At 49.3% G+C, this 21687-nt stretch overlaps 11 protein-coding genes across 11 annotated transcripts; 6 read left to right on the top strand and 5 right to left on the bottom strand.

Moving 5' to 3' along the window:
• Positions 1-305: 305 nt before the first annotated feature.
• Positions 306-1964, top strand: N7446_004883 (uncharacterized protein; the record flags this gene model as incomplete). The annotated part of the gene is made up of 3 exons (XM_058513631.1): positions 306-353; positions 402-1252; positions 1319-1964. 3 exons carry the CDS (start codon positions 306-308, stop codon positions 1962-1964), a joined length of 1545 nt encoding a protein of 514 aa, XP_058374960.1.
• Positions 1965-2043: 79 nt separating this feature from the next.
• On the bottom strand, positions 2044-3683 carry N7446_004882 (tetratricopeptide repeat protein). Its single transcript, XM_058513630.1, has 6 exons — positions 3002-3683; positions 2881-2920; positions 2735-2819; positions 2378-2684; positions 2257-2321; positions 2044-2209 (listed from the first exon to the last, which is right to left on the bottom strand). The coding sequence occupies exons 1-6, from the start codon at positions 3608-3610 to the stop codon at positions 2179-2181; spliced, it is 1137 nt and encodes a 378-aa protein (XP_058374959.1). The 5' UTR covers positions 3611-3683; the 3' UTR covers positions 2044-2178.
• A 627-nt stretch (positions 3684-4310) lies between these two features.
• On the bottom strand, positions 4311-5214 carry atp4 (F1F0 ATP synthase subunit 4; the record flags this gene model as incomplete). The annotated part of the gene is made up of 4 exons (XM_058513629.1): positions 4311-4336; positions 4386-4608; positions 4664-5118; positions 5184-5214. 4 exons carry the CDS (start codon positions 5212-5214, stop codon positions 4311-4313), a joined length of 735 nt encoding a protein of 244 aa, XP_058374958.1.
• A 178-nt stretch (positions 5215-5392) lies between these two features.
• Positions 5393-7248, top strand: noc4 (ribosome biosynthesis protein NOC4). Its single transcript, XM_058513628.1, has 3 exons — positions 5393-5806; positions 5855-6063; positions 6113-7248. Exons 1-3 carry the CDS (start codon positions 5405-5407, stop codon positions 7143-7145), a joined length of 1644 nt encoding a protein of 547 aa, XP_058374957.1. The 5' UTR covers positions 5393-5404; the 3' UTR covers positions 7146-7248.
• Positions 7249-8417: 1169 nt separating this feature from the next.
• N7446_004879 (GPI anchored serine-threonine rich family protein) lies at positions 8418-9151 on the top strand (the record flags this gene model as incomplete). The annotated part of the gene is made up of 2 exons (XM_058513627.1): positions 8418-8570; positions 8624-9151. The coding sequence occupies 2 exons, from the start codon at positions 8418-8420 to the stop codon at positions 9149-9151; spliced, it is 681 nt and encodes a 226-aa protein (XP_058374956.1).
• Positions 9152-9802: 651 nt separating this feature from the next.
• Positions 9803-10881, top strand: N7446_004878 (uncharacterized protein; the record flags this gene model as incomplete). Its single annotated transcript, XM_058513626.1, has 2 exons — positions 9803-9959; positions 10022-10881. 2 exons carry the CDS (start codon positions 9803-9805, stop codon positions 10879-10881), a joined length of 1017 nt encoding a protein of 338 aa, XP_058374955.1.
• Positions 10882-11968: 1087 nt separating this feature from the next.
• N7446_004877 (uncharacterized protein) lies at positions 11969-13961 on the bottom strand (the record flags this gene model as incomplete). Its single annotated transcript, XM_058513625.1, has 5 exons — positions 11969-12043; positions 12138-13542; positions 13566-13722; positions 13748-13907; positions 13941-13961. 5 exons carry the CDS (start codon positions 13959-13961, stop codon positions 11969-11971), a joined length of 1818 nt encoding a protein of 605 aa, XP_058374954.1.
• Positions 13962-14358: 397 nt separating this feature from the next.
• Positions 14359-17847, bottom strand: N7446_004876 (MET18/MMS19 family protein; the record flags this gene model as incomplete). The annotated part of the gene is made up of 6 exons (XM_058513624.1): positions 14359-16764; positions 16815-17003; positions 17054-17193; positions 17251-17348; positions 17433-17706; positions 17766-17847. 6 exons carry the CDS (start codon positions 17845-17847, stop codon positions 14359-14361), a joined length of 3189 nt encoding a protein of 1062 aa, XP_058374953.1.
• A 154-nt stretch (positions 17848-18001) lies between these two features.
• On the top strand, positions 18002-18756 carry N7446_004875 (uncharacterized protein; the record flags this gene model as incomplete). Its single annotated transcript, XM_058513623.1, has 2 exons — positions 18002-18604; positions 18658-18756. The coding sequence occupies 2 exons, from the start codon at positions 18002-18004 to the stop codon at positions 18754-18756; spliced, it is 702 nt and encodes a 233-aa protein (XP_058374952.1).
• Positions 18757-18947: 191 nt separating this feature from the next.
• Positions 18948-19998, bottom strand: N7446_004874 (ER membrane complex subunit EMC3; the record flags this gene model as incomplete). The annotated part of the gene is made up of 5 exons (XM_058513622.1): positions 18948-19138; positions 19215-19376; positions 19428-19794; positions 19865-19898; positions 19949-19998. 5 exons carry the CDS (start codon positions 19996-19998, stop codon positions 18948-18950), a joined length of 804 nt encoding a protein of 267 aa, XP_058374951.1.
• A 253-nt stretch (positions 19999-20251) lies between these two features.
• On the top strand, positions 20252-20943 carry N7446_004873 (signal peptidase complex subunit 2; the record flags this gene model as incomplete). Its single annotated transcript, XM_058513621.1, has 3 exons — positions 20252-20288; positions 20346-20644; positions 20716-20943. The coding sequence occupies 3 exons, from the start codon at positions 20252-20254 to the stop codon at positions 20941-20943; spliced, it is 564 nt and encodes a 187-aa protein (XP_058374950.1).
• Positions 20944-21687: the final 744 nt, after the last annotated feature.

Raw genomic sequence — 21687 nt, 5'->3', positions numbered from 1 at the left:
TACCTCCCATCTTACAAATCAAGCCTTTTATATACAGTCAATATGGGACAAATTGACTATCTATCTATAAGATGACTAACTACGGGACATCCCCGGCCGAACCTTCCCCACATCTCCACAAACTCAAATCCCCGCAAGAGATCTTCCCCTGACCACCTCTCTCTGTTGAATGCCTCACTGCAAAGGAGACGGAATGGACTGATCAAATGGGTCAGCTGGCTGTATAAAGACAGTCCAATAGCCTCCAATCGCAAGTGCCGAAGTGCTGCGGTATCAAGTAACCCTTGATTGCAGAGACAGCCATCATGAAGGCAAAACCACCCAACACAGCGCCTAGCAATAGCCTAGCCTCAGTATGAATCACCCTCCCAATGCTCTCCCCAACTAACTAACAACACCAGGTCCTCCCCCCAGACTCAAAACCATGGTGGAAAACAACCCACCTACTATCCCTAAACGCCTACATAGCCAGCCTAATCCTATTCTCAGGAACCCTAGGCTACGACATCTCACTGATGAATAGCCTCCAATCCCTTCCTCAATGGCAAACCTTCATGTCCCACCCAACAGGAATCTGGCTAGGTTTCATAAACGCCCTGCAAAACATCGGCAGCATCCTCTTCCTCCCAATCCAAGCCTGGTCCGCCAACCGCTTCGGCCGCAAGCCAACAATCCTAGCAGGATACATCTTCCTCGCGCTAGGTGTGGGCATCCAAGCTGGCGCGATGAATCCGAATATGTTCATCTATTCCAGACTCCTAGTTGGTATTGCCGGTGCTTGGTTCCAGAGTGGTGTCATTCTCGTTACGGAGATTGCGTATCCAACGCATCGTTCGCTAGTCACCGCTATCTATATGTGTCAGTATTACATGGGTTCTTCATTATCTGCGTGGATCTCGTTCGGGACGAGGAATGTGGCGGGAGATTGGGCGTGGCGCTTGCCGGTTTTGATGCAGGTTGCGCTGCCGTTGTTGGCACTGCCGGGGACGTCCTTTGTGGCCGAGTCGCCGCGTTGGTTGATTAAGCAGGGTCGGGTTGATGAGGCTAGGGATGTTCTGGTGAGATTTCATGCTGGTGGGGATGAGGCTTCGGAGTTGGTTGCTTTTGAGATTGAGGAGATTAGCCAGGGTTTGCTTTTGGAAGAGCAAGCTCAGGCTGAGTCGCGCTGGATTGATTGTGTTACCACGCCTGGGAATCGGTACCGGTTCTTTTTGAGTGTCTCGCTTGGGATCTTTGCGCAGTGGAATGGCGGGTTAGTATTGACTTGAGTGACTACGTGTGTGGGTTCTTTGTTACTGACTAGGTGCTCTTCTTGCAGTGGAGTGGTCTCATATTACCTGACCCTCATCCTCAACACAATCGGTATAACCTCGACAACAGACCAAACTCTCATAAACGGGTTCCTCCAACTCTGGAACCTGATAATGAGTATAATCGGTGCATGCCTAGTTGATCGCGCAGGCCGACGGGCACTTTTCATCACGTCAACGGTGATAATGCTAATCAGCTACATCTTCATCACCGCGCTCTCGGGCAGCTTCACCACAACCAAAACTAGTGCTGTTGGAACAGCCGTCATCCCATTCCTCTTCATCTATTACGCCGGCTACGATATAGCCTTCACGCCTCTGCTCTTGGCCTATCCAGCTGAGATCTGGACGTTCTCAATGCGTGCCAAGGGTGTTGCTCTCTCGATGGGATCGAATTATTTGGCGTTGGCTTTTAATCAGCTTATCAACCCAATTGCTTTTGAGAGTATTTCTTGGAAGTATTACTTTGTGTTTTTGGGTGTTTTACTCTTTATTCTGGTTGTTGTCTGGAGGACTTATCCTGAGACAAGGGGGAGGTCACTTGAGGAGATTGCAGTTATTTTTGATGGGGAAAATGCACGTGTGGTTGTATCTGATGTTAAAGTTGCGGAGGAGAAACAGGTAGGGAGGATTGAACATAGAGAGGATGTATGAGAGAGGTCTATATATCATAGAAGATCTGGATCATAGCGTTATAGACATTGAAATCGATCTACAGATATAATTAGAAAGTCATTCACGCATTATATCTTGGTATAGCACGTAGTATAAGCACAATATATGTATCAAGATAAATCACAGAAAACCTTTTTCGTAAACCGATGGCGCTGATGCTCATAGCAGAACAAAATTAGGACACGCAAATCCGTCATTTAGGACTATATTTGTCCTTCCAAATCCTATGAATGCATTAGCCAGGAACTCCTATCATGGTCATCAAACATACCAAGAGTTGCCAACAGTAGGGCCGGCAATCTCCTCTGCAAGTCTAAGATACTTGGCTGCTTTGAACTATGGGCCAACATATCAGCATGCATAATAGCACTATACATTAGTAAACAACGTACCTTGTCCTTCTTCCCGCCAAATCCTTCTAAGTAACACCAGGCTACTTCATTCATAGCATCGGCGTCACCCAAATTCGCTGCAGTCTCATAGTACTGCCTAGCAGCTGCAGGGTCCTTTTCCAGACCCCACCCATTGCGGAAGCAATTGGCTAGCTCGAACATAGCTAGGACGAGCTCGCCTTTTGCGGATCCGCCCTTTTTCACACCAGCACGCAGGGCTTCTGCTTCTACTGCGGCTGAGTTGGATGCAGCCGCGGAGAGATATTTTACTGCACGCGTTGGATCTTGGGGACAGCCCCATCCATGTCTAATAAGAATCAGCATATGCATTTAAATGCCAATTAAATATGCCCTTACCGTAGTGCAAGACCATAAAGAACTTGACTCAGTGGGTTATTCGCATCTGCAAGCTGCCCAAACATCTGTGTTGATAGTTCAAGATCTATAAACCAGGGTTAGTATCGACGAACATATATCTCCAACCATGACAGGTTTAAACTCACCCCCAGATTCATGCAGCCGGATGGCCTCCTGGATATTAACCTATAGGCAACATCAGTCCCGCATTCCATCCAAACCCGAATATAAAAACAAAACATCCCCCATCACCCATGGACAACTTACATCTTCACTCGGCCCAACCGAAATCCGACTCTGACTCGAACCTCTCGACCTAGCCCCCGTCTTCTCAATCCCCAAACCCAACCCTAACGAACCCTCCTCCCCATCCTCATTCCAACTCCCACTCCCCGCCAAGTCGGACCCAGAAGTCCCAAACTGCGGATTCCGCTGGACAAGCACAGTAGCCCTCTTCTCCCACTGCGCCTCCCGCTCCTGTTTACTCGCGCCACCATCATCCAGAATCTGCGGTAGATCCGCTGGGATATTAGCAGATGAGTCGCGCGAGTTACTGCGACTGCGGTGGTCGAGGTGGAGCAGGTTTGAGAGGCGGCGTTCGCGGCGCGGTGGGGATGGCGAGGAGACGGAGTTGTTTCGTGATCGTGTGAAGAGTTGGAAGCTTCGTCGTGGGGAGGGGGAGAGGGTGTTGGTGTCGGGTTCTTGGAGGGTTGGGGTTGTCGGGTCTGCTGGGGGAGTTAGGAATTCTTGGGTGTGTGTGTCTGAGCGGATGAGTGTGAATTCGGGGGGTTGGGGAGCTGTTGGTTGGTCATTTTTGCGTTCTGGTTCTTTGCTGAGTTCGTCGCGTTTGTGGAGGATGTTGCGGAGCGAGGGCATGGTTGCGCATGGGCTAGTTGATGCGGGGGTGGATCTCGGTGGTGACCGCTGGATTAAAGAGAAAGGGATGGAAATAAGGTAAGTCGGAGTAAATGTAGATGTAGATGTAGATGTGAAGATCTAAAATAGAAACAATCGACTCCATACAAATGTCAGTGGCTGTGTCCGGCGGCTGCGGATGTGTACCATGGGTCTTGGCTAGCGGCTACATGCGCGCACAAATGAGAGACAGATGGCTGCTACATGTATGTTTGAAGTTGACCCCAGACTTGAAGGAGATTATGGAGTATAGATCGAGATGTAGATATAGATCGTTATCAGTCTCCACGGGTGGCTGCTGCATTAGACCCTGCAGGTCATAGTGCCAGCTGTTCCACACAAATACATAGTAGACAGAGTAATGTTTATATTTACGTGTCAGGGTCTCCAGAACTGGTTCTTCGGTCAGTAATAAGGGTCTAGCTACGGTGGCTCAATTCCCTGATCCCTGGTGGGTGGTCTACGGAATATGTCGCCGAGCTTCATGTGAGAACATCAGGCTAAGGGGATTGCAGCCTCGGTCCTCAACACATTCTTTGCCTCCTGTCGCATGCATATAGAATAATAATTCAAATGGTATTGCAAGGTCTAACTCGGCAGATGCAAATAGCCCTTATAGTTTTGTACACAATGCCGAATGCAGTGAGCAGCTGATACCCATTTACTGGGCCTTGGACGCCATGATGCCTGCGCAAAGTTAGTAAGATTCACATGCAGAGTTGTGTTGATAACTTACGCTCAACATCAGCAACGCTCTGCTGGAGAATCTGCTGCAGAACCTTGGGGTTCTCGAGCTCCTTCTGGATCTTGGCAATGACAGACTCGGCAAGCTCGCGCTGCTGGCGCTGCTTAACCTGGCTCTCGTAGCGAACCCAGGAGTCGAGGACGGTCTTGGCTTCGGCAGCGAGGGCAGTGCGCTGCTGGAGCTCGTAGGCCTGGGACTCGAGCTGGGCGGTTTCCTGAAACGACCTGTCAACAACCAACTCACATACCAGAACGAACCAAAAGTCCCACCTTGGAAACAGCGAAGAGCTGCTTGGTAACCTCAACAACGCCGGACATCTGGGAGACGTTGTCGATGCGCTGCTGAACAGCGTTGGTGTGGTCGGCACGGGCAGCGTTCAGGATGTCCTTGTGCTTCTGAACCTGACCCTCGGCCCACTGGCGGTAAGCAGGGCCACCGTACTTGCCGACAGCGGTGAAGACGGAAAGCAGACAGAAGGCGGCGACGGTCTCCTCGTTCATGACGTACAGCTCGTTGCTGATGGCGGCGATGGACAGACCGGCGGCGGCAGACAGCGTGGCGGTCTTGGTGACCAGGGAGTTGCCGGGGACAGCATTCAGGATCGACTGAGCCTTTTTCGCGGGATCCTCGGCGGGCACGTTAGAGGCCGAGCGAGAGGAGGTCAGGTTGGCAGTGACGGCAGGGACACCACGGGCGGGAATAGCCGGCCGAAGACGGGATGCGCCTAGGGGAAGTTAGCAACTGAAGGCATCCAGTCGATCAGATGGTCGTGGATCGTAAGGGGCGTACCAATGGCGCTCTTAGCGAGACGTGCAGCCATTGTTGCAGATGGAAAGATATTGATTCAATGGGGTGGGTGAACGGAACTGAGGAGACTTGAGGTTCGGAATGGCTAGGAGGTGAAGACGCTAGCCGCTTTGGGCATTGGTGCCGTGCCACGGAAAAACCCGCATCCCGAATCTGCCCAGAAAAAAGTTGCGACGATCACCACTTGTTGTATAACGAACACCATGCCTGCCCCGACGGATTCGAGCTCTAAGAAGCGCAAAAGTGGCAAGAATGCCAGCGCCCCATCCTCGAAGCGTCGCGCTGTCGCCGAGGACGATTTCGCCGAGCGACTCTCGACTATTCAAGAGCTAGAGAATCAGATTGCGGAGTCGCGGAAGCATTACAACAATATTGCGACTCTGATTTCTATGCTCAATGTCGAGAAATCTGCCGAGAAGCCCGATCTGGCCGTGGCAGTCTCCCTCTGTCGTGTGTTCAGCCGCTTGATTGCTGGAGGAAATCTCACGGAATCAACTCGCGCCGCTGAGAACGAGAAGATCATTGTGGCATGGCTGAAGGAGCGCTGCATGGAGTATCAGAATGCTCTTCTGGCAATTATGCGCGAGGCTGATGGCACTTCTCAGGTGTGTATACTAACGGGTTGCTCAATTGCTTTTACTGACAATCTTTAGATCACTGCACTGACGCTGAGTATGCGCCTGATCAAGGAACGTATTGCTCACATCCCCGGTGCTGAGAGCACAATTTGGTCGACCGGATTCAAGGACATTTTCCAGGCCGTTGTCGAGGCTCGCGGTGGCCAGGATCTGCAGACTGAATTCGTGAACAAATTCATGAAGGAGTATGACGAAGTCAGATATTACACATTCACCCAGATGGCGTATGTACCTCTTCGTCTTTTGGCTGGTTCTTTTACTGACTCACTACAGAGAATATGCCGCAACGAAGCGAACCTCGGCCATCCTCGAAATACTCATCACGATGCTTGAAACCTGCGACGAAGTGCCCGGAGCGGAGCACAAATTCGAAAACTTCTACGCAAACCGGGATATCAAAAACAAGCGGTTGTCTTCGGTGAACTCTCACAAGAAGCAAGCCCAAGAGGCTTGGTTGGCTATTCTCCGAAACAACCTCTCGCAGGCACAGCGAAAGGGTCTTTTGCGCATGATGGTCCACAACATTGAGCCCTGGTTCACCCGGCCAGAACTCTTGATGGACTTCTTGACGGACTCTTTCAATGTCGGCGGCGCCACATCTCTCCTCGCTCTGTCCGGCCTCTTCTACCTCATCCAGGAAAAGAACCTGGACTACCCTCAGTTCTACGCAAAGCTCTACTCTCTCCTGGATGCCGAGCTCCTGCACTCCAAGCACCGGTCACGCTTCTTCCGTCTGCTCAACACCTTCTTGTCATCATCCCATCTTCCCGCCACCCTGGTTGCAAGCTTCATGAAGCGTCTCTCCCGGCTGGCACTCAATGCCCCTCCTTCGGCTATTGTGGTTATTGTTCCGTTCATGTACAACTTCTTCAAGAGCCACCCCACCACATCTTTCCTCTTGCACCGGTCAATCCGTGACAAGGATCTTCTCGCAGAAGTGGAAAAAGAAGGCATGGACGACCCCTTTGATGCCACAGAGACCGACCCCACCATGACCAACGCGATTGAGAGCAGTTTGTGGGAGATCGAGACTCTCCAGTCTCACTACCACCCCAATGTGGCTGCCATTGCCCGTATCATCTCGGAACAATTTACAAAGCAAGCCTACAGCCTGGAGGACTTCCTCGACCACACATACCAGGGCATGGTGACAGCAGAGCTAGGGATGGAGGAAAGGAATATCCGCAAGATTCCTGTTGTTGAGTACCAGATCCCCAAGCGTATCTTCACAGATCGTCTATTAGAAGAGGATGGCGGGGTGGACTCTGGTGCTGGGTGTCTTATGCGTGGCATGTGGGATTTCTAAGTGTTCACAAAATTATCAGCGTATACCAATTCTATTCAATGCATTTTGGCAAACTTCCCCAAGGGAGTAGATGTTGCGGGGTATAAGTATCGTGCTGCATTAGAGGGAATGATCATCTCAACAAACAAACCCCTTGCTTCCATTCAAGCGTGCAGAATCGAGTAGGACAAACTCTGAATGTCCGGCTGAAGCCACCGAGTCATGCCAGCTCCGGCTGACAGGTTAGTGGATTAGTTAGTGTATTATTTGGCTTCCAGTTCGATACAAGGACAGATTCAGGTCTATGGACACTTTATTCTATTTTGAAGAATAGCGCGTTATGGACTGACGAGATATATAAACTGCCCACGAAAGATCATATTGTGTGGATTATGTAGGCGAAGACACTGGGAGTATTAGCAGAGCTTTACTATTACTTTCGAACATATTCAAATCCTACCTATCCATTTCAGCTCACGTTGCTTGAAGGTGGTAGGTCGGAGTGAGTATTGAATGTTGTTCTATGAATGGCGATCAAGCTACCTCAACCTCCCGGCACCGACGTTTTACCATCAAATACACCCCTTGGTATGAGCTTTCTGTACAACCAAGGATTGAGAAATGCTTTATGGACCGAAAGATCGATATCGCAGTATATCCTGCCTTACGGACTAGTACCAAACAAAACAACTCGGGAAGGGATGACATTCCAGCATGTCCCAGCAAGTCATGTTATTGGGCCTCGATACTTCGACCTCCCCATTGGCGACTTATGGGCTTGATGGTTGAATATCTGATCATTGGCTTCAACAATTGGAAAATTGGAAAATGAAGGATGCCATTCTGCAGCCACCTGCCGTGGTATACATACAAGGCGCTGAGTGACAGTTTACTCCCACGCCTTCATGGTTGAACTAAGAGCCCTCAGATCAAAACAAATTAGCTTTATGTCAAGAATTTCCAATGCTCTCTAACAGGAATTCCCCAGACCGGCAAACGACATGCTTCCTTGGGCAATATGCTGATGCTTCACCGTTAGGGCTCGAGGAATGCAACATTCTCTCCAAATGCCCTTTGGTCTCACTACGAATACCAACATGCGATATTCGAGCTCAGTTCTCGGGGCTGGGAGAGGTCACGGCAATGTTTTCCAGTAGATAAGAATCGCGATGCGCCACCCAGATTCTTGAAAGTTGTATCGCCATTCACGTCGCCCATCCGCCACTCCACGATTCCGTTAATATCGCCCACTTTCCTTAAAACCCAACCCGGATTTTACTTTCTTTAATCATTATGATCTTCTCAAAGAGTGTCATTGCCGCCGTGGCAACCCTCGTCACTCTGGGTCTCGCTGACCCTCTTTCTTTCACTGCCTGGCCTACTGAGCCGCTCGAGGCTGGCAAGCCCGTTACCCTTCGATGGGCTGGTGGTGTCCACCCTGATCAGGTACGTAGCAACTGGTCCTAAGTGCAAACACCAGACAACTCATTGCATGCTAGCCCGTGACAATTGCCCTCCGCGAAGGACCCTCTGGCAACCTCAGGGATGTCAAGGTCATCACCGACCAAGCCAAGGATGGCAGCTTCACCTGGACCCCGGACAACGACGTGAAGAGTGGTCGAACCTACGCCTTCCAGATCTCCCAGGAAGATGAGACCAATTACACTGCTCTGCTTCACTCTGCCGGTGACAAGCCCGTCGAAGACAACGCCAGCACCACCGGTGCCGGTACCACTTCTGCTCCCAATAGCCAGACCACCGCTGGCACTCGGACCACCGATGCTACCAGCTCCGGCAGTAAAGCTCTAATCAGCTCCTCAGCCAACGGCTCTAGCACCCCGTCCGGCTCGGCTGCTGCCAGCTCATCTAGCGCAAGCAGCACAGATGTTCCCATGATCACTGACATTAGGAATGGCAAGGAGGCCTCTTCCACCGGCAGTGTACAGAACGATGCTGCTTCTATTCCTCAGTCTTCCATGCAATTCGTACTGGGGGTTGCTGGTCTGCTCGTCTACCTTGTTCAGTAGAAAGCCGTTTGTTGGCATTTTGGTTCTTTGGTTTTTTTTGGGGTGGGCATACTTACGCCATTCGTTTTGCAAAACTGGTCAAGATAGCTTCGTGTATATATAGTACCCCTGGATATCGTCGATATATAGGTGGCATGAGGCGCTGAGGAAGTAATCAAGTCTTTCATACTATCCCGGCCTTGTTAGCCCTGTTAGTCAGGTGTCAAAATACTCTCTGCATTTAAGACGAAATCGTCTTTGTATGTTGGATTAATGTTCGTTGTAGTTCTATAGGGAGTTCAGTTATGGTAAACAAAAGACCCCTGTCCCCGCTGCTTCCGCGACACAGCGGATCAACAGCGGAGCGGGAACACAAAGAAGATCATTTCCACTTCACTTCTTCTCTTTACCGCTACTTCGACTGCAGAGATCTGTGCTTGAGGGGCCATTGTTGCACTATTGAAAAGTATAGTGTGTCTTTTATTAAAAGCTTGTCCCTTGCGATGTCTCGATGATTAAGCAATAATAAGACACAGCTAGCAGCACCTGCGACACTTAATATCGGTATGAGCCTTCTCCGCGTATTTATGTCATTTTGATCCTGTTCGTCCGATCTTCCGGCCTGTTTACTTCCGGACATGTTCCCATCAGCATGGGGGCTTCAAACAGGCCATGATGCGATTCACTTCCAGCAAGAATCTAGCCCCAGTTGGCGCTGACCCCCTTATTCATGCAGATGCACCGCAGGTCAATCTCCCGCATGTGGACACTCAGCTAAATATGCACAACGGATTCTTGGACGACGAGTCCCCGGCCCAAGGTCAGAACGGTTGGTACTTTTGACCTCGTTGACGGTCATTCCAGAGCTGACACATTCTCTTCATCTCCCAGGAACCTCCAATGACGCCTCTCCGTCTCCTTCCCAGCCATCGAATCCCTCCGCTACAACAGATACGAGCAATGGCGAAACACCAACGGCAGAATGGTCAGCAGTCGGACATGCAGCAACCGGCAAGTCCGGACGGGTCATACACAACCTCCAAGAGGAAATTGCGCGTCTAACGCGTGAATGCACTCTACAAAAGTCCCGCGCCGAGGAATTCCAAAGGTCAAACGAGGCCTACAAGATCCAGCAACAAAATATGAATGAGCGGCTACGGAACCTGGAACAAGTCAACGAGACGAATCTCAACTCAATCGCGCGCAAGGACCGCAAATTGGAAGAATTGCGAAGGGACCTACAAAATGAGCGCTCGAAGCGCCAGGAAGCCGAAATGGACGCCAACCAAACCAACGAGATGATGCGGGAGGAACGCGAAAACCACAACCGCGAACAAGCCCGGTTACAGGAGATCTCCAAGCACCACGAGACACAGTACGAGGTGCTGTCATCCACGACGAAACGGGACAAGGCGGATTTTACAAAACGCATCAATGCTATCTCCGGGCAGTTCCAGTCTATAGCCAATGCGCAGAAGACACATGTACACTCTACGGAACGCTTGGAGGTCCTTGCGGATCAGAAGAACCGCGAAATTGAAGCTCTCAAGGATTCGTATGAGAAATTGCTGGCTAAACATACTGCCTATAAGGATATGAAGGAGATTGAGTTCCGGGATACGCTTGGGTCGGCCCAGTCAAACAATGACAAGATTGATGGAGCTTTGGCTAAAATTAAAGAGACGGAATCGGAGATGAAATGGGTGATTCGGCTCAGTGGAAGCCAAGTCAAGCAACCTGCCAGTGAATGAGTGTTGTCTACTGTTTGTCTACGTTGTGTTGATTGCCCAGCGCTCTGCCAGCACACTCGCTTCTTTCCCTCCTCTCCATCAAGCCTCATCCATTCTGCCTCTCAAAACCACACCTTCGATCCGTTCCACCTCTTTCCACCGCTTTCGTCCTATCTCGACTCACCGCCACGGCCATTCATCCGATCCTCGTCCCGTGACACTCCGAACCCTACCTACACTTTTTCATCAAACCATCCACACCCCTTGTCCCCTATCATAGATCCCTTCCCATTGCAGGTGCATGGCGTTTCTTTTTGCAGCAGATACCCGCCATGGCAGAGTTTGATCCGGTAACCTTGAACGATTTCATTTCTGTTGTTTTAACGAACCCATTAGACTTGATGTTTGATGACCTGCATATTTTTACCTCTTGGATATGACTGAACAGAGACTACCCAGGTCATGGGATACTATCGAAAGTGCTATCCTCTTACTTTCGTCCCAACTTGGGTCATTAGGCTGGTGTCTACTTCTATTCTATCTGTCCGTCCATATGTTCAATAAATATTCGTCTTACATGTGTAATCTGTGGAGTGCATTTTCGCACGAAGCTCTTTAGACTTCACTTTTCTCAAGGCTGATGATGTGTAGTGGATCTTCATGGACTTGGTCTCATTGCGGTCTTCTGTTTCAATAACCCTGGGTTGTTTCATTGGCATGGTGCCTCCCAGGAAACGTCATTCTGGCAAAGGCTTAGTCTATCTAGGCGATTCAGGGTTGTACTTGTTCTTATAGTTCGAATACGGTTCTGTCGAGCTATACTGTACGTTCATGGTCCGCGGACAAGCAGCTGTTGAGTCTATGTACACATTGTTCGGCTCACCTCGCCGGCGCCACATGACAGTTATACAATCTACTAAAATACAGGTATACTATGGCGCAAATTCTTATAGGAATTGGCTGGCTTAACATGAGACAAAGGCGTCAATTGGCCTCATAGTCAAAATTCCAAGCCTGATCTAGGCACCATGTTGAGTTTCTTTGTTATCTGTCTTTCATAGCCACAGATTTATTGTTTTTGCCGGTTTCTCTTGGAAAATTATGCTATTCAATCGATCAATGGCTTTTTGTCGATAAGCTCTGAGACGACGCATGGCTTGCGCGTTTCTTCTTTTGGGTTTAACTGTCTTCATGTCTCCTTTGACTTGACTCATTCCCGGAATATCGAGCTTAAGGGGTTGTGGAAACTCTCTTTCTTTAAACCCCGGGAAACGTACTGACCCTGAGGAATTATATGAAGAAGGACTTGTATTCCTCTTCTTCTTTGTTTTTTTGATTTTCTTGTGGCTTTCTCCGGATTTCACGATCTTAGTCGATCCGGAGGAATCGGTTAGCGAATATGTGTCAGGTTCGGAAACAACACACAGCAACTCGCTTCGGTTCTGGATTCCCACCGATTTACATGCGATCTCGTCATCTTTCAGCGTGCACCCTTTGAATAGCAATTTGACCCGTTCGCTTGGTCTACCAAATATGTTGGCAGCTATCTTCCGCACTTTGCCAACGTTGAAGCTTCCGTCGTCAATGCTGAACTCAGAAATGTCCACAGTATGAAAGATTCCACCGTATTTCAGGATAAGTTGGTCATGCCCTGACCTTTCACGCGAGGACATGATAGGTTCATCATCGTCGCTCTCTTCAGCGCCATCGCTATCGATGTCTGGAGCAATGTATGGAGCATCATCGAGCCATGGAAGGTTTGGACGTCCGAGCCAATGTTCTGGTTCCTCGGCTTCTCGAGATCCATCGCCAATGTTCCCAAAGGGTTCATTTTGTGGGAGTGTTTCGAAAGCCGGAGGATTGTCCGATTCGAGAAGTTGTCTAACAATATGCGGCGCTTGGCCGTCATAAGACTTCTGTCTAAGCTCATTACTCATAGCACGTTCTGATTCTTCATCTGTGTCTTCATCACTGTCTTCTTTGTCCACCGGTCGAGGAAGAAGAAAGAGAGCCAGCTCTTCCAAATGACGACTCAGATGCCGCTCATACATAGCAGTAGAAAAGGAATCCTTGCATATAGGGCAGACAAATTTGGGGAATGACATTGAATCTCCATGTGCATTCTCGACATGGGCATACCACTGTCGGCGACTTTCATATAGTTTGCCAGAGCAACCCGGGAAAATGCACACATATGGCATTAAATCGCGAAAGATATGGCGAGCCCATGCTCGCGTATCTCGAACGGAGATGATCAAGAAACAATAGGGACATTCGAACGGTGTTTTGCCAGCACCCTCTTTTGGCAAGGGTGGGATTATCGTAGCACCTGTCCCATTGATCAATGTACCTGCATATGAGGTTTTTGTTTCAGATGTATCCACCACGGAGAAATAATCGTTGGAATCAGGAGGCAGATCATGGCATATATCCGTCACGATTGTCTCTGACAGGAGAGTTGATCTTCGATCGCCCTCATTGCCATCGTCAACATTTTGGCTGAGTTTGGCATGATGTCTTTCACGATATTTCAATATAGCTCTCTGCAATGCCATTGCGGAACTGACACACTCGAGAACTCCGGCATCCGCCAGGGGGTATTTGTTGGAAGCATGATTGTGAGCCCAATGTTTGAAGGGCTGGGCATCTAATTTGTTAGTTCCCAAAGTCGGTCGTGGTGAGCTGGCGTTCGGATGATCATGGACATCCGATAGAGATGATGGATTGTCTCCACAATGTCTTTGTGTAGTTGTTGAATTTCGGTCGTGTCATCATCCGAGGGTGTCTCAACATTCTCTGAGGCTTCGTCGTCTGAGTCCTCCTCGAGAACCTCCTTCAGATCGTTTAGAAGATCTTCAAGTCCTTGAAGAAGGTTGATCGTTTTGACTTCTTATATGAGATGCATCCCTTAGGTGAAAGTCAAGGGATGATTGACCCCTTTGGTGGGCACCGATATTCGCCGACCATATACGTAGTCGGCCCATTTCATCTTTCCATGATTGCAAAGAGACCTCCTCTGCATGATCTGAGAGGGCAGCAGAGGAGACCTAGGAGGTGAACTTGGTTAAGCAGCTCCGCACCAGGGCCGAGACCTCTACCATTTTGTAAATGTTCACGTCAAATTATGAAGCGGCAAACATGTTCAGTTTGCGATGTGCTCACAGGCGCATACCATACCAGGGTTTGATTGGCCCACGTACGAAGCTGAACATTTAGCGCGAGAAAGCTGATATGAGATGAGCAAAAAGTCGACTTCAAGTGCATGCCTAAACTAGATGTGGAAAAAAGGTCATAACAATTCACATTTCACATTTTTATGACATGCTTTATATCGAAACTGATGCTTGTTTACTCGAAACAACGAAAGTGCGAACAAGATCCGGAAAATATCATCTATGCTCAATGCATCGGAATATGCAACCTCCATTTTTGATGCAAAGACGCGTTCCTCTATTTGTTCCTAGGGAATATGATACCTGAGTTTTGACATATCATCAATCAATCGTCTTCCTCTGGCGCATCATCAACACCACGTAGCCAGGCCCCTCTAGCATCGACTGCTGCCTTGCGCACATCACGCTTGGGATCATCAAGAACTGCACGCAGGGACCTCAGTACCTGGTTCTTGACAGGCAGAAGCGGCGAGATAGATGGCGGAGCACGGGTGGTAGCATCACCACCTGCGGAGGTTTGATGCGTAGCAAGAAGGTTGAGACACCTCAACGCATCCGCACGGAGGCGGGGACTATTGACAGCGCCAGGGCCGACGTTTGTAGTCGTTGTTTTGAGGAGTCTCGTGACAAGGCTTGAGACGTGACCACACTGGTCGATGACGACAACGCCGTTGTCACGGATGATGACGGCGAGTGTATCGAGTGTTGCTGTGCGGACGGCGATGGAGTCGGCGGTCTGGAGGTCGAGGGATTGCAGGAGGAGAGGGAGCAATGTGGGGAGTTCTGGCATGACTAGGGCCGTGGGGATTGTAGAGAGGATTCCAGCAAGGGCAGTGAGGTGGGCTGGTTTGATATGATCTGGTGCCTTTGTGGCGGCGGCAGAGTTATCTGTGCCAGCAATGTTGACTTCGCGAATGCGAGACGAGATCAGAGGGATGACGGTTGTGAAGAGGCGCTGTCTGCAGAGGAGACGAATTGTGGCGCCGTTTGTAGGAGAGAGGATGTCGTCGTCACCGAGGATGATGGCGAAGCCTTGTGCTGCGGTCGTGCTGGTCTGCTGGTCAGGAGAAGAGATAAGGGCAAGCAGGGAGGTTAGAACGTGAGTTGTTGTGGGTGCAAGGCGGAGGACCAGGGCTTTTGATAGCCAGAAAATGGTGCGGATAGTTGCGGGACTGAGAGTTTGAGATTCTGCGCCTGAGCTCTGGATGAGAGAGTCAAAGAGCTTTTCGGCAATTGGAAGGTCCTGTTTGGACAGGACCTTGTTCACAAGCAACGCCAAGTGACGCAGATAGGCCTGGTGGGTAGCTGGTTCTGTGGATGAGACGGAACGGCTGACCAGATCGGACAGCAAAGCTGATATGTCGCTGGAGGAATACGGGATCCGGTTGCTCCAGTCCTTTGACAAGCCTGCAAGAAGATATGTTGAGATAATCATGGTACGCTCTTGGTCTGCGCTGGTCGTTTGAGCGAACGGCACAGGCACAAAATCTCCGGTGTTGGTGAAAAGGCTATACACATTTTCGGCCACTTGTTCCTGCTTCTCATTGGAAATAGACCGCACAAGGAGGTTGCAAAGTCGTCCCAAGGTATCGAGTACAGTAGGATCGTTAAGAATTCGGTTCTTAGCCTTGCCGGAGGACGACGCAGCCACGTCGCGGCAGAGTCCAACCACAATCTTGTCAAAGTACAGGTCAACATTCTGGTCTTGTTGCATGTTTCTTTGCTGCATCACGTAGAGTAAAGTCATCAGGATGGCGCGAGGGTACGCCACCGATCCGGGCTGTTCCTTCTGCAGTAGGATAGACAGCTTGCTGAATAGACGACGGAAGAGGGTCTCGAAAATGTCTCTTTCAACGCTGATCTGCGCAAGTGTCTCAAGTGTCGGCAAGTACAGGGCACCTGAGCCCTCGTCTTCTTCTGGTAGAGTCGCAACAAACGCAGGGAATGTAATATCCATGATCAACCGGGGCTTGTGCTTGGAAATTTCAGCAAGTGCAGCGATGGCGTCCTTTTTCAAATCATTACGGCCAACAGATTCCTCGTTCAGAAGAATTTCGTCTAAGTATTGGACGAAAAGTCCTATCTCGTTCTCCTGGAAGAAATCACGCAATGTCGACAGACGCAAGAAGCCCTTCAGAGCAGTTACCCGGAACGAAATCTCTTCTTTGGCTGCGCCCATCAATGCCTGGCCGTAGATCTCCGAGAACTGGTCCTTGAATTCAAGCAGTGGGTTCTCGACGGCAATCTCACCTCCACGGGTGGTCCATTGCCCGAATACGTCCGTCGCCGCTTCAAACAGTACATTAAGTGTCTCAAGAAGTGCCCTTTGCTTGACAATTCCATCTGCCTCTTGGTAGATTGTGAAAATGGGTGCAACAACGGTCTGGACAATAAGAATAAAGGAGACGGCGGAAGCGGAAGAAACGCAGCTAAGGATCTGCTGGAATGGCTTGGCCTGCTTATTTTGAGGCTCTTGAAGTTGCTCGTTGCATTCCTTGGTGATTGCTTTGAGATACTGCGCAAGAGGAAGCTCTTGTGATACCTCGGTGACGCCTTCGGAAAGCCGTTGCGTGATAGCTTTCAAAGCCTCAAGAGAAGCCTCGGATAGGAATTCCTCTTGGGCATTCAGAATCTCGAACTTCAAAGTCTCCCAAATTGTGACAGAGTACTTTGACACTGTGTCTGGGTCATATGAGTGAATGCATGCAATCAATGTATTAAGTGCATCTTTCTGTGAAAGAGTTAGACTCGGTTCAGGGTCATTGTGATGTTCAAATTTACCTTTACATTGGGAGAGGTGGAATCGAGCTTGTCCAATAATGCGGGAATGGCGTGAGGTGCGAAGTGCCTAGTTGAAGAGATGCAATCTTGGAGACGACCTTTGAGATCCTGTGCAGTGATTCCGTATGGATCGTTGGGCGGGGGTCGGAATGTGATCGGAAAGTAGTTATATACTGAGTCGAACAATGTCTTTCTGGAGTTAATTGAGAGTTCTGCGGTGTTGAAAGGAGGGTGCATACCTCAACGTGGTTGGAAATATCCCATTCCACCATAACTACCTTCAGGATGGAGAACACGACCATCAAATTCCGTGGGTCTTTCTCTCCTGTCATGATATCGACAACTCCGAGGAGTGAGATATCACCCATGTTGCGCATTGCTACTGACTATTAGTCCCGTATCCGAGATCCAAAGGCACTTTCGGTAATGAACATACCTTCGCGGTGTGTTGACATCAACTCATTGAGCAATTGATAAACCTGGAATCGTTGTGATTGCGAACGAGACTGGAGATCCTGGAAGTTGGAAAACAATCTATAGCAAAGTCAGCATATAACCATAATTGAAACAAGCTTTGCCAAAGCTCAATTGGCACTGAAGGTGAAGTGTAGGACGTACGCTTGTGCTACCTGGCTGGCCAATAACCGATTGAACCGGTCCAGGCCCTGCAGAACCTCCAATCCAGCAACAGCGCCTCCATCCTCAATGCGGTCACAGAAGAATGTAGTCAAGACCTGAATCTGTTGTCTTGAGAGGTACTTCGGCGAGAGGGCTTGGATAACTGCGGTAAGGTAGGACACCGCTTTCCCACGCAGAATCGGGTCTTCGTCATTGATATATTCGCCAAGCGACTGGACGGTATCAATCAACGTCGTCTTCTTGTTCTCGATATCTGCAATCCCTCAGTTAGTCACCCCTCAGAGTAGCAAGTGCGGGGCGAATGGGACTTACCTTGCGCGATTCCCTCGGCAATGCGCTTTGCTTCCTCTTTGTCATGGTCAATGACCAGCATGAAGGTCTGCAGAGCCGACATATTGCCAATAGATCAAGGCGAACCAGTTAGAATGGGGCAAGTTCAAGATCGCGGCCAATTTCTGTGGCTTATCGATATCAGGTGATTCTGTTATCTCCCCACGTCACGTGTGCGTTGCGTCATTGTCCGGCTTGCCTGTCTTTCCTAGAACAAGATGACTTCAACTCACAGCATGGGAGTGACTCGACTAACAGCTCTTCTATTTGCACTTCTCTTTGCTAGTACCGCATCCGCGCTTTGGGGGCTATCATATTATATCTCTTCGCACCAGCAACCACTAGCCCTTGAACACAAAGAGCACGAATCCATGATGGATAAGCTCATGCCCGACATCCTCAAACCGCAAACAACGGCACCGGTGGAGGATTTGAGCTCGAAGTTTAGTGTAGACGGTCCTATCATCTCAGATGTACTTCCCAAGACCAAGGGCATCAATATCTTTGCCCGGTTAACCCGGGACTTCGAACCCATCGCCTCTCGTCTCAACGATGCCTCGAAGAATATAACGGTGCTGGCGCCTCGCAATAGTGCAATCCAGGCTCTTCCACGGAAACCTTGGGAGAATCCAGAGGATTACAGGAAATTTGGTGAAGTAAACGCATATGAAGGTCAAGATGGCCAAGATCGGGCAAAGCGGAACCTACAGCGGTTCGTGGAGGCTCATTTGGTTGCTGCTAGCCCTTGGAGGGCTGGGGAAGAGGTCGAGACACTTGCAGGGGAGAAGCTGAAGTGGACCAAGGACGGGGATAAAATATTTGTATGTTTCTTAGTCTCTTCAAAGTGTTGATGTGACTAACTGATCATCTCTAGATCCAACCGGGCAATATTGAAGTTGATTCCGTTGCAGAGAAGGTCTCAAACGGAGAAGTCTGGATCTTGAACGATGTTATCAATTACCGTCGAGAGTGATTGTTACGAGTTACGATAATACTACGAGTTATGGGAAATTGGCAATATGAATCATTCAAAATATTAAATGTAGACATAATACGTACGTAGGTCTGAAGAGACACGGCATTCTATTCTTTATCTGCTCAAGGCAAGTCTGGCCTCAGCCAGGTATATACCCAGCACTATACACAAGCAATGCCAGCTTGAGATCAAACGCCCTGAGGAGCGAAGTTCTGCAAGATTCTCTCTTCCACACCATCAAGGATGCAGAAGTGCTCCATCACCTCCAAGTTCTCTGCCTCATTGAGATACAGCTTATCGGGGTCTTGGCCGGGCTGCAGCGGGTTCACCATTGCTGCAGGGTTGGCCATGCCCATTTGCTGGGCCATTTGGTTGGCGGCTGTTTGATGTTAGCGAGTGTTCCTCTTACTGCACTTGCATAAGAAGCAATATGAGCCTATGTGACTGATACATACCGTTATCACTGCCGAGGATGAATCCAAAAACGGATTGCAAGCCCATCAAGTTGAGGAAGTACCACGAAAGACTCGACACCCATCTCACATCAAGATCACGAGTCATAACACCAGACTGCAGCATTGACTTGAACCGAATGGTGAGAGGGAAGGGCAATTTCACTGCAACATGTAAGCTATTGATCATACTTGATCAGACTCATTGCAACATACAGATCACGAATCCAGAAAAGAAGGCATTGATCCAGCTCATGATCAATGTCTGCGGGACCATCATCATCATATTTCCCTTCATCATGCCCATCATTGCTTCCATGCCTGCAGGATCGGTCATGGGGTTTGCAGGTGGCTGGCCACGGTTATTGGGGTCCTTCAAAAACGCGCCGCTTCGGAACCCGGAAACCAGGTAGTTCTTGCGCATCTCGAAAGACTCGCGGTTGAGTACGGAGTAAGCATTGTTGCGGAGGTTCACGCCGCGGAGGAGCGCAAGGCGCTCGCGTGATTCGGCGAGGGTGGATGGCGATTTGGGAGTCGAGTTCATCAGGACCGTGGCATAGTGGCGCAGGATTCCGGTCAGAATCTATTGGAGTTGTTAGATACACTCCGGGCGCATCGCGGCGCTCTATCTCCATATTGGAACTTAATCATACCATGACAATTGAAATCGGGAACAAAATCCAATAGCTATAGGTAATGGTCAGTTCGACTTCTCCTAGTCAATCGGGTCTTCTCACAATAGCGCCGGATCCCGAAGGATGGTCTGCTCAACCCCTTGAACTGCCATTATGAAAATAAAGACAGAAAGGAGCGTAGCTTGCGTTAGAGAGACTAGTCCCGAGTGTTGGCGGGTGGGGGATGGAAAGTTGAAGGGGGAGAGGTTAGGCGGAGAGAGATGTCATTGGCCGCTAGCTTCAGCTCCAAAGGGCCACGCCGCATCTTTGACCAACACAGTCCTGCCTCGATCGTTGCATACTGACCAGCGCTTGCTTTTCTGGTTATTACGAAGATCCTAATCCATATATTTGATCAACTTCCTCATGGCTTCCAACAAGGTGCCGGTCTACTCGACCAATGGTCCGTTATCTCGATCTACTCTATACAGCAATAACACTAACGAATCGCGAACCATAGATCTCAAGTCTACCAGCGACGATGCTCTCCTTCCTTACTTGACAAACCTCCCCGCTCCATACGCGTTCACGCCGGACCACTCAAAGACAAACATCCGCTTCTTGCTTGGATACAGTGCTGTCGCAATTGCTGGATTTACCTTCTATGCTGACCGCATTCTCGGCTGGGAAGCTACAACCTCCCCTTGGATTATTGCGGCAGTGGTTTCCTACTTTATCTTGAACAGCATTCTCACATACTGGGTTTGGGCCGTTGAGGCTGGTGAGGTGTACCGCGGGAAGAGGAAGACTGGAGAGACGGTATGTTATTTTGTCTTGAGACCTAGTGCGACCCTTTCTTTCCAGCAAAAAGCTAACACTACTATTTATAGATATCAGTTTCCTCTTCGTCAAAGAAGTTCTCCAGTCTCTACAAGCTACACGTTTCCTATAAGTCTGCTTCTGGCAAGGTCCTCCAGGAAAAGCGCTGCGAGGCTCCCTACACAACTTGGTTCTCCGCAGATGGTGTATTCCACCCCGAGCCCTTCCGCAACTGGTTGGCTGGTGAGATTGATATTTTGAGATTGGCGGCTAAGGAGAACGAGAAGAAGTCTGGTTGAATTGGAGGATCTTCAATACAATAGCTGAGGGCTGTGTTTCATGGATGAACTCGTTATATCAATTTGCATTATTAGGTGAATATGGTAGCATACCTACAAAATAAGTGTTGAAACATACGCATTGCCTTTGAGGAGTATGATTTCGTTGGGAATCAAAACACCGCTTGTTTGGGGTGTGTATGCTTTCCGCTGATGTCTGGTGTGATTCTTATACTCTTTATGACACTTCCCCGAAAATATCTTTAGGCTTCTGTAACCCAGTCATTCTCTGTTCTCAGTTCATTTCCCTAGCTTTATGCTGGAAATCATCACACAGCGCTGGTAGACCAACCCTAAAAGCGTACCCAGCCAATCAATCTAGGCACAGCTGTACTTACATGGAGCAAGTCAATATTACCTGCACGGTCCTATAATCCAGGAACTGCATAATGCATCTGCATCTCCCAATGCGATCATCCCCGGCATCCTACAAATCAATCAAGTCACCATTGAGGGCTAAAAATCTCATGTGTACACTTGCCATACGTACTATACAAAACAACTATCTCCAAACAATTTCCACGCAGTTCAACAGCTAATCTCGGCTCAATCCTCTATCCCCCCGGTGCAAAATCAAATTCAAATAATCTTAACCCTGGTGATACAAGCCACCATGAACGGTGTGATTCCAAACATCCCTTGCTTTCTGCCTCAATCCCAGCCTTTGCCATTGCCACATTTATTACAGTTGTCCTCGCCCATAAG

This window comes from Penicillium canescens (assembly GCF_028828765.1).
Source record: "Penicillium canescens strain IBT 15451 chromosome Unknown utg000003l_segment0_segment0, whole genome shotgun sequence".
In the NCBI taxonomy this organism is placed as follows: Eukaryota; Fungi; Ascomycota; class Eurotiomycetes; order Eurotiales; family Aspergillaceae; genus Penicillium; species Penicillium canescens.
This window is presented reverse-complemented; position numbering and strand designations above follow the sequence as displayed.

What these genes read in the sequence shown, in the direction of transcription:
- N7446_004882 (XM_058513630.1), bottom strand. Translation starts at nt 3,610, where the DNA reads ATGCCCTCGCTCCGCAACATCCTCCACAAACGCGACGAACTCAGCAAA. An exon ending in CGGTTGGGCCGAGTGAAGAT is followed by an intron (nt 2,921 to 3,001) that starts GTAAGTTGTCCA and finishes TGTTGCCTATAG; the next exon opens with GTTAATATCCAGGAGGCCAT. An exon ending in CCTACTGTTGGCAACTCTTG is followed by an intron (nt 2,210 to 2,256) that starts GTATGTTTGATG and finishes ATGCATTCATAG; the next exon opens with GATTTGGAAGGACAAATATA.
- noc4 (XM_058513628.1), top strand. Translation starts at nt 5,405, where the DNA reads ATGCCTGCCCCGACGGATTCGAGCTCTAAGAAGCGCAAAAGTGGCAAG. An exon ending in AGGCTGATGGCACTTCTCAG is followed by an intron (nt 5,807 to 5,854) that starts GTGTGTATACTA and finishes GACAATCTTTAG; the next exon opens with ATCACTGCACTGACGCTGAG. An exon ending in TACACATTCACCCAGATGGC is followed by an intron (nt 6,064 to 6,112) that starts GTATGTACCTCT and finishes GACTCACTACAG; the next exon opens with AGAATATGCCGCAACGAAGC.